This window comes from Clinocottus analis, unplaced genomic scaffold (assembly GCF_023055335.1).
Source record: "Clinocottus analis isolate CAN_PGR_092001 unplaced genomic scaffold, fCliAna1.0.p SCAF_42, whole genome shotgun sequence".
Lineage (NCBI taxonomy): Eukaryota > Metazoa > Chordata > Actinopteri > Perciformes > Cottidae > Clinocottus > Clinocottus analis.
In genome coordinates this window covers 702,520-713,305 of record NW_027176176.1, presented here as the reverse complement: position 1 = coordinate 713,305, position 10,786 = coordinate 702,520, and the positions used below count along the sequence as shown (strand labels likewise).

Sequence of the window (10,786 nt, the reverse complement as noted above, 5' to 3'; positions counted from 1 at the left end):
TCCCACATTTTAAGAATCATAATCACTTCCTGGTGTCAGTCACTCGTCCTCAACAGACCTTCTTTCATGAAGAGTTGACAAAAACCTCTCTCTCTCTCTCTCTCTCTCTCTCCCTCTCTCTCTCTCTCTCTCTCCCTCTCTCTCTCTCTCTCTCTCTCTCTCTCTCTCTCTCTCTCTCTCTCCCTCTCTCTCTCTCTCTCTCTCTCTCTCTCTCTCTCCCTCTCTCTCTCTCTCTCTCTCTCTCTCTCCTCTCTCTCTCTCTCTCTCTCTCTCTCTCTCTCTCTCTCTCCAGGTGGGTGTGGGTGCAGGTGAGGGCTTCAACGTGAACGTGGGATGGACCGGGGGTCTGAACCCCCCCATGGGGGATGCAGAGTACCTGGCTGCCTTCAGGTGAGGAGCCTCACCGTCTTCTCTCCATGCGGCCGCACGCTGCGGGGCCACGCCCACTTACAACTGTCAATCATTTACAAGATCATGTCGTCTGGAGTCTCTCTGTTGAGGACTCACATCAGAATAAACAAAATGATGACGGCGTTACTGCTCACAGTGCTCAGTGTCTCTACTTCCTCGTCCACTGGAAGCAACACCTGAGTGTCCTCATGAGATGAGTGTGTGATGCGCCAGCTGCAGTTTCTGCAGCAGGTTGTGTGTCTGCAGAGGTGTTGGGCGGTGACGCTGTGTGTGACGTGTTTCTGCAGCGACTGAGTCACAGCGACTTCTGGGCTCAGTGGGCTCGGTGGGCTCGGTGGGCTCGGTGGGCTCGGTGGACTCGGTGGACTCGGTGGGCTCGGTGGACTCGGTGGGCTCGGTGGGCTCGGTGGACTCGGTGGACTCGGTGGGCTCGGCGGACTCGGTGGGCTCGGTGGACTCGGTGGCTCGGTGGGCTCGGTGGGCTCGGTGGACTCGGTGGACTCGGTGGGCTCGGCGGACTCGGTGGGCTCGGTGGACTCGGTGGGCTCGGTGGACTCGGTGGGCTCTGTGGGCTCGGTGGGCTCGGTGGGTGGGCCCAGATGCTACTGAGCTGAGCCGTACTGGTAAAAATCAGTCGACGCAGAGGGAAAGCTCAGAAGCACTAAGTCCAGAGTTTACTGCAGCTCTGGATGCTCATTAAGAAACGAGCTCTTCCTGAGCCGGCGTCTGGCTTTTGGTATTTTTCATCCAGTTTGGGAAATGGAAGTGTTTTCATGTGTAGACTTCCTCAGCTAACCACACAGCACTGTAGTAGAGTGTGTTGCTGTGTGTTGCTGTGTGTTACTGTGTGCAGCGTCCTGGTGGTCCGGTGGTTAGAGCCCCGTATAGCTGGTGGATCTTTGTCACGTCCTCCACCAGAACAGTGAAAACATCATTTGGACTATGAAAGCTGCAGCGAGGTCGTGCAGACGCTGAAGAAAACGCACAAAACGTTCAGGCGGCTTCATCTGGCTCTTTCTAACTCGCCATGCAGACAACATTCAATGCATCAGGAGCATTCAATACTTCAGATGCATTGAATGCATCAGAAGCATTCAATGCATCAGGAGCATTGAATGCATCAGGAACATTCAATGCATCAGAAGCATTCAATGCATCAGAAGCATTCAATGCATCAGGAGCATTCAATGCTTCAGATGCATTCAATGCATCAGAAGCATTCAATGCATCAGGAGCATTGAATGCATCAGGAGCATTGAATGCATCAGGAGCATTCAATGCATCAGGAGCATTCAATGCATCAGGAACATTCAATGCAGCAGGAACTCATGTCCATGCAGTTAAAGATCGAGTCTCAAACCCATTCCTTAATCCAGTTTGAATCCAGGATTCAGACTCTGAGAGTTTCTCTTCAGGACGGAACAGGAAGCTGGAGACTGATGCGGATGTGTCTGTGTCCAGGTGTGTGCTAGCATGTCAGCGTGGTGGTTTGTTAGCGTGCTAGCGTGCTAGCGTGCTGGTGGAGGGACTCGTATAATCAAGAGAAAGCTCAGCTGTGTTGGAATGAAGTGCCATGGCATTGTGTGTATCTGTGTGTGTGTGTGTGTGTGTGTGTGTGTGTGTGTGTGTGTGTGTGTGTGTGTGTGTGTGGAGGAGTTAAGGTCATTTTAACCAGCGGTAGCACAGCTCACGTACCTAACATCCACTTTTGAAGCATACGCACGTCTACATATAAAAGCATGTATGTGCATTTCGAGGTGGCTACTGACGAATGACAAACTCTGAAGAGAGGCGAGCGGAGGAGAAGAAGTGGGGGGTGCATTGTTAGGGAATCCAAAGGCGGCGTAATTAGGCCCAATGGATCCCAGATGGCTGGCTGTCAGTGACGTGAGAAGAGGAACGAGCTCCTAATAAGAACCAGACGCTCACAAACGCCTTTGAACTGCCGCTGAGAGAGAGAGAGAGAGAGAGAGAGAGAGAGAGAGAGAGAGAGAGAGAGAGAGAGAGAGAGAGAGAGAGAGAAAGAGAGAATCAAACGCGGCATGGGCCGTACGGTCTTGCTAAATAACTGGCAGCAGGAGACGAGAGGAAGTGAGCAGGAGAGCAAGGAGGCGAGGAGAGAGGCCTCCCCTGAGCTGAGGACAGTATGTCAGAGTCTCTCTCTCTCTCTCTCTCTCTCTCTCTCTCTCTCTCTCTCTCTCTCTCTCTCTCTCTCTCTCTCTCTCTCAGACAGTAACTTTGCCACCTGCCTGTGTTGCTCTGCTTCTCCGTCTCTAAAGCGTCGCAGCGCTCCTGCTCTTCTCCGGCGCTCTGCTTCACATTTAAACAGTTGCACACGTTCACACCTGGGCGTGCCCCCCCCTGGCCCCGCCCCCGGTGGCCCCGCCCCCCGGCGGCGCTGGCCGGGTCCCAGCGTGGATGCAGAACAGAGATCAAGCGCCTGGAACGCGGCCTTTGATAATTCATCTCTCATCGTTTCAAATGGACGGAGTTTAAAGAGACGTGAAGGTTTGCAGTGAACGACCCAGAGGACGTGAACCAATCACCTGCACGGTGCTCATGTTGTTTTACTTTGCAAGAAACTTAATATCCAGTTTATTACAGAAACTTATGCTCTTCATTGTGCTGGTAAACAATCCTCAGTGACTTCCTCTCTCATTGTTACATCAACACGCCGGTCCAACTCCTTCCTTTCAAACTATAAACACCTGTTGGAGCATGAGAACATGAGAACATGAGAACATGAGAACATGAGGGCCTGGATCACAGCTCCAGCGTGACGGCGTGTCGCTCCTCTCCTCAGAGCCGTGGTGATGCCCGTCGCCCACGAGTTCTCCCCCGACGTGGTGCTGGTGTCCGCCGGCTTCGATGCGGTGGAAGGACATTTGTCATCGCTGGGAGGCTACAAGGTCACGGCCAAGTGTAAGCACACACACACACACACACACACACACACACACACACACACACACACACACACACACACACACACACACACACACACACACTCGCTGACGGGGAGGGGAATCAGTGTGAGAGCTGCTTTGTGGATGTTTAGAAGTTCAACAATTCTGCCTTTTAGCAACCAGAAGTGGGAGGAGCCAAGTCCAACCACACAAGTTATAACAAAAAAATAAAACGTATAGAACTGAAAACACGCCGTGAAGAGTTAAAGTGAACGACACACACTGAAGTATTTCATCTGGTGTGTATGATCAGCATCAACTCACTCCATGTGTGTGTGTGTGTGTGTGTGTGTGTGTGTGTGTGTGTGTGTGTGTGTGTGTGTGTGTGTGTGTGTGTGTGTGTGTGTGTGCTCTTCTCCCAGGTTTCGGCTTCCTGACCCGGCAGCTGATGTCTCTGGCCGGCGGTCGTGTGGTTCTGGCTCTGGAGGGGGGACACGACCTCACGGCCATCTGCGACGCCTCTGAGGCCTGCGTGAGCGCCCTGCTGGGCATGGAGGTGAGCGCGTGCTGGTGTGTGTGTGTGTGTGTGTGTGTGTGTGTGTGCATCCTCTCACCTGGTGTCGTGTCCCAGGTGGAGCCTCTGGCGCCGGCCGTGCTGGACCGCCGGCCGTGTGAGAACGCCGTGCGCTCGCTGCAGGAAGTGCTGCAGGTGCAAGGTGAGAACCCGACGCACACCGAGAAGGTGAACACACGCTAGAACACACACGTTAGAACACACACGCTAGAACACACACGCTAGAACACACACGCTAAAACACACACGTTAGAACACACACATTACAACACACACGCTAGAACACACACGCTAAAACACACACGTTAGAACACACACATTACAACACACACGTTAGAACACACACGCTAGAACACACACGTTAGAACACACACGTTAGAACACACACATTACAACACACACATCAGAACACACACATCAGAACACGCGTGTGTTAAAACATGTTGATCGTGTCCTGAATGTTTCTTGAGCTCCAACAGGACAAAACCTCTGGTGCTGCAGAACAAGTGACATTAAATATAAATAAATATATATGAATCTAAATATAAATAAATATAAATATATATGAATCTAAATATAACTAAATATAAATATATATGAATCTAAATATAACTAAATATAAATATATATATATATATAAATATAAATATATGTAAATAAATATATCTGAATATAAATAAATATAAATATAAATAAATATAAATAAATATAAATATAAATAAATATAAATATATATAAATATGAACATGTAAAGCTTCCCGTGTTCTTAAGCGGTGCTCAGAGCAGCTCACAGTCTTCATCATCATCATCATCATTGATCTGAACTCTACATTATATGAGGTGATTATGATGTCATCATATCTGCTAAAAGAATCTCTAGATGTTCGGCGCCGGCCCTTTAAGGACATGAAAGTGTTATTAACTGTTATTAATGATGAATAACTGTCGCTCCTCGACATGAAAACTCTTCATAGAAGAGAGAAACGGAGGCGTGTCCTTTATGCTTCTAGAATAAATAATAAACTCGTAGAAACAACAGCTCGTTGTTTGTTTCCTCTCTCGTCTCCTTTTAGTTATCATAACTCTCAAGATGATCTGAGATCAATAAACATCAACAACCTATGAGTTTGGGCAACTTGTTGCTGTTGTTGTTGCCCTTTAAGTTGAAGAAGAGATTGTTCTGATGATAATCATAATGATAATCATAATGATAATCTCACAGCAGGCCGTATTCATGGGACATTATAATAATAAATAAAGCACAGACTTTACAAATAAACATTACAGGAAACAAACACACTTTGTTTTGGAAACAATAAACTTTATTTCTATTGTTTTATTTTTACAATACAAACATTTGAATGATTCTTTTAATTTTAATTCATGACGTTGTGAAGTTATGGAAAACAATGTTGTTCTTAATCCACTTTTTATAGTTTTAGGATCCATCAGTTTTACAATGAATACAAATAAAAATAGAATAACTGTGTTTTACAATCGCTTCACTTTCATCGTCTCTTCATTTCTCCACTTAGCACCTCCTCCTTCACCTCCTTCACCTCCTGCTCGCTGCCACCTCCTCACAGCCCTGCCCCCCCCCCCCCCACACACACACACACACACACACACACACACACACACGGCCCTGGCTCCAATTATCTTCAAACGCTGCTCTGGCACACGACCTCAGTAACATCCCTCCTGATTGCACACAAATGTTATCCAACCAAATTAGATTAATTAAAAATATTTGCAAAGCCACAAGAATGTTAATCCCATAATTTAAGCCCGGGGTGAACCCTGCATGCAGGAACACACACACACACACACACACACACACACACACACACACACACACACTAGAGCAACACGTTGTGTGTCGCAGAGGATCTGAGTTCTGGAGTCTTCATCATGTTTACAGAACATCAAACAAGTTTACACACAGCAGGAACCTGATCACTGACGGTTCTCCTCTTCCTCCCTCACGGTTCTCCTCTTCCTCCCTCACGGTTCTCCTCTTCCTCCCTCACGGTTCTCTTCCTCTTCCTCCCTCACGGTTCTCCTCTTCCTCCCTCACGGTTCTCTTCCTCCTCCCTCACGGTTCTCCTCTTCCTCCCTCACGGTTCTCTTCCTCTTCCTCCCTCACGGTTCTCTCTTCCTCCCTCACGGTTCTCCTCCTCTTCCTCCCTCACGGTTCTCCTCCTCCTCCCTCACGGTTCTCCTCCTCCCTCACGGTTCTCCTCCTCTTCCTCCCTCACCGTTCTCTCTTCCTCCCTCACGGTTCTCCTCCTCTTCCTCCCTCACGGTTCTCCTCCTCTTCCTCCCTCACGGTTCTCCTCCTCCTCCCTCACGGTTCTCCTCCTCCCTCACGGTTCTCCTCCTCTTCCTCCCTCACCGTTCTCTCTTCCTCCCTCACGGTTCTCCTCCTCCTCCCTCACGGTTCTCTCTTCCTCCTCCTCGTCTTCCTCCCCTGCAGGTGCGTTCTGGCGCAGCGTGAAGGACTCGGCTGCCGGCGTGGATCTGTCCTACCTGCAGGCGCAGCGACGCCGTCTGAGACGAGACTCTGACAGCGAGGCCGTCAGCGCCATCGCCTCGCTGTCCATGGGGGCGGCGGCCGACAGGTAGGAGGCGGTGCTTGAGTCGTCGTAGGAACCCCAAATTAATTCCAGTACTTGAGTTTATTGTATGTATTTGTTCAGAAAGTCTTGGAAAAAAATGTATATCTGCCCCCAAAAAAATCTCTTTTAAAAGATGTTTTGATGGTAACTATGAACATCCAGCATGATGTGAGCCAGATTCCCCAAAAAGCCTCCTGGAGCGTCAATAAGACCTTTATGGAAAGATTAGGACCTAAAGAATCAGAACCTGAACAAAAATCACAATAAAACAAAGTCTTGTCCTGTTAGGAAGGAGCTTCAGTCAAGAAACTGTGTCGTTTGGTTCAAACATGGAAAAAATATTACGTGTGTTAAGCCAAAAGATTGTCTGAATGGGGCATGCTGGGTATTAAAATGGGAGCAGGTTGTATCACAACATCTTTCTTCTTCTCTCGTGAAGGAGGCCGACGGGGAGAGGAGAGTCTCTCTGAGCGCAGACGTCCTGACGGCCGCCTGCAGACGCTCTGGACGCCGGCACTGCAAGCAGATGTTCAACCACTGGATTCATCCTCATGGCCTCATGGCCTCTTGACCTCATGACCTCATGACCTCATGACCTCATGACCTCATGACCCTCTGACTCCACCGCAGCGCTCAGCTGAGCTCACGCTGCCGCGACGGGCTTTTCCTGACGGAGACGTCCAACAACGAGCTGAGAAACCGTTTAAAAGACGACGCTTCACTCCTGCAGGCTGGGAGCTGACAACACACACACACACACACACACACACACACACACACACACACACACACACACACACACACACTGACGCACACACACACACACACACACACACACACACACACACACACACACACACACACACACACACACACACTGACGCACACACACACACACTGACGCACACACACACACACACACTGACGCACACACACACACACACACACACACACACACACACACTGACGCACACACACACACACACACACACACACACACTGACACACACACACACACACACTGACGCACACACACACACACACACACACACACACACTGACGCACACACACACACACACACACACACACACACACTGACACACACACACACACACACTGACGCACACACACACACACACACACTGACGCACACACACACACACACTGACGCACACACACACACACACACTGACGCACACACACACTGACGCACACACACACACACTGACACACACACACACACACACACACACACACTGACGCACACACACACACTGACGCACACACACACACACACTGACACACACACACACACACTGACGCACACACACACACACACACACACACACACACACACACACACACACTGACGCACACACACACACACACACACACACACACACACACTGACGCACACACACACACACACACACACACACTGACGCACACACACACTGACGCACACACACACTGACGCACACACACACACACACACACACACACACACACACACACACACACACACACACACACACACTGACACACACACACACACACACTGACGCACACACACACTGACACACACACACACACACACACACACACACACACACACACACACTGACGCACACACACAGCACCCTTGTGGAGGTCCAGACCTGCTGTGACCTTGAAGGCGGGGTCGTAGGTCGCAGCAGGTCCGGTGTCTCTGGAGGAGAGCAGACCTTCCTCGCTGTCCCTCTGTGATGATGTCATCCAGCGAGGGACAGTGTGTCGACCATCACACTTCCTGTTTGTTCAGGCTTCTACATTTTATTTGAATATTCCTTCATGTGACCTTCGGCACACATCTCTGCAGACGCCGCTCTTCTTCAGTTTCATTGTGGAGGATCCGGGCAGAGCAGCGGCGTGAGAGCCAGATGTTTCACATCTCCTCGTCTTCTCTCTGCGCTGCTCTGAGATAAAAGACTCTTTGAAGATGTCGGCCACGATGACGAGCCGAAGCTTCAACATCAGGGAGACGGACGTTATTTACACATCGGCCCGGGCGCCAATCCCCCATGATGCTTCAGGGCAGCAGGGCGTGGCGCTGGTATCTGAGCCCTGACAACGAGCGGGCTGACATTCCTGCTCGTCTGTACTTTAAACTGCGTTTAAACTGACGGGCTGACGGCGTGAAGGCGTTCCCTTCAGCAGCTCAGAGCTTCACGTCTTCTGGCTGCAGCTGAGACGACTTCATGAGCGCGTTGCTGCTGCAGCTGAGACGACTTCATGAGCGCGTTGCTGCTGCAGCTGAGACGACTTCATGAGCGCGTTGCTGCTGCAGCTGAGACGACTTCATGAGCGCGTTGATGCTGCAGCTGAGACGACTTCATGAGCGCGTTGCTGCTGCAGCTGAGACGACTTCATGAGCGCGTTGCTGCTGCAGCTGAGACGACTTCATGAGCGCGTTGCTGCTGCAGCTGAGACGACTTCATGAGCGCGTTGCTGCTGCAGCTGAGACGACTTCATGAGCGCGTTGCTGCTGCAGCTGAGACGACTTCATGAGCGCGTTGCTGCTGCAGCTGAGACGACTTCATGAGCGCGTTGCTGCTGCAGCTGAGACGACTTCATGAGCGCGTTGCTGCTGCAGCTGAGACGACTTCATGAGCGCGTTGCTGCTGCAGCTGAGACGACTTCATGAGCGCGTTGCTGCTGCAGCTGAGACGACTTCATGAGCGCGTTGCTGCTGCAGCTGAGACGACTTCATGAGCGCGTTGCTGCTGCAGCTGAGACGACTTCAAAGTCTTTCAAGAGTTTGTGGATGTTTCTGTTTTTCTTTCCAAACGCACGGACACATAAACACATTCAGAATTCATGCATTCAGATCTCTGAAGTTGTCTCTGCACGTCCAACATGCTGCCGGTCATACGTGTTCGTCACGTGTTCTTTTCTTTCTTTCTTTGCGTGGCGTCGTGTGTTCATGGGACGTGAAACCGCCTCAGCGCTTATCTTTTGTCTTAATCCATGCAAAGGACTTATTTTTGTATTTGATCTAAAACGTGAACCTTGTTTGTACGTCGAGACCAAACTGTTCTCCTGTGTGAAGGTCAAAGGTCAAAGGTCGCCTGAGCCACCTTCATCATAACTCAGAGGTGTATTTGTGTACAGTGTACATAAGAACTCTTTGTTTTGTCTTTTCTACTGTTTTTATTTCCCACGTTAATCCTTAATAAAGGAAAACTATAAACATAAGACGTGTTTTGTATTTCTGGTTTTCACTTTGTTAATTCAGCGTCTTATAATTTAGTCTCATCTCTGAACGCCAACACAGGAAGCGTGCTTTCATTCCCTAGATGCATAAACACAATATAAATATAGATATACGGCTCGCATACAGCATCAAGAAAGGTTTTATTGTCCACAGGAGCCGACACAGGAAAGATGAAGAAGACAAAGAAACGCATCAAACAGAAATGAGACGACTCCTCTTCATCGCGGCTGGAATCTCTTCATCATCACGTTGACTTTACAGAAGCTTTCTGCTTTTATTTATATGTTTTGCATGTTTCAGTGAAAACACTCACAGCCAGTTGCAAGCGGCAGGAAAAGACACACACATGAGATTGTGTTGCATTTAAAACAGGAACAACAGGAAGAAGCGACGGACTCTGAACTGGAACTCGTGTCATGAGACGCAGAGATGAAGTCGGACATGAGCTCACGCCACAAACAGACTTAAAAACCTCCAGAAACACAGACACACAGAGCACTACGGCGACGCAGGAGATCTGCTTCCGACTCCTCTTCCTCCCACGAGACGGAGAGCGATTAGCTTATTAGCATTGTAGCTGTAAACATTCATTGGCTGTGGCCGCCCTGTAGCCATTAGCATCAGTCATCTTAATGTCAAAGGCTCCGACCGGCAGCCATTTTGTTTCATTGTCACTGCGGGCCAGCTGTTTGCGTGTTTCCTTGTTCTCGTCGTGTAAACGTTCAGCCGACTGAGCGTCGAGCGGCAGGAAGACGTCGCGTCCTGAAGGAGCTGGAGTCCGGAGGAAGAGGAAGATAGGAAATAAAAACATCATCTGAGAGGCGGACGCGAGTCTTCTTGGAGGGTCGAGGAGTTTCCTTTGGTCGGTTTTCTGCAGAGACGAGAAACAGACATGAGAGTTAAAGATGAAGTTCATGTGAGAGTCACAGCTTGAAGGTGAGGAGACGTTACGACCTCATCTCCTGCAGAAGAAGACGTGTGTGAGTCCTGCTGAGGAAGATGTGTTCAAACAAACAAACACGT

At 49.6% G+C, this 10,786-nt stretch overlaps 1 protein-coding gene across 1 annotated transcript in view; it reads left to right on the top strand.

The window, feature by feature from the left end:
* The window catches only part of LOC137801669 (histone deacetylase 7-like), a 43,303-nt gene extending 35,755 nt beyond the window's left edge, over positions 1-7,548 (top strand). Inside the window, exons 20-25 of the mRNA XM_068599015.1 lie at positions 293-390; positions 3,215-3,333; positions 3,740-3,873; positions 3,949-4,033; positions 6,368-6,512; positions 6,949-7,548. Of these exons, the coding sequence (XP_068455116.1) occupies positions 293-390; positions 3,215-3,333; positions 3,740-3,873; positions 3,949-4,033; positions 6,368-6,512; positions 6,949-6,979 (612 nt within the window). The 3' untranslated portion in view covers positions 6,980-7,548. The remainder of the gene's footprint in view (positions 1-292; positions 391-3,214; positions 3,334-3,739; positions 3,874-3,948; positions 4,034-6,367; positions 6,513-6,948) is intronic.
* Positions 7,549-10,786: the final 3,238 nt, after the last annotated feature.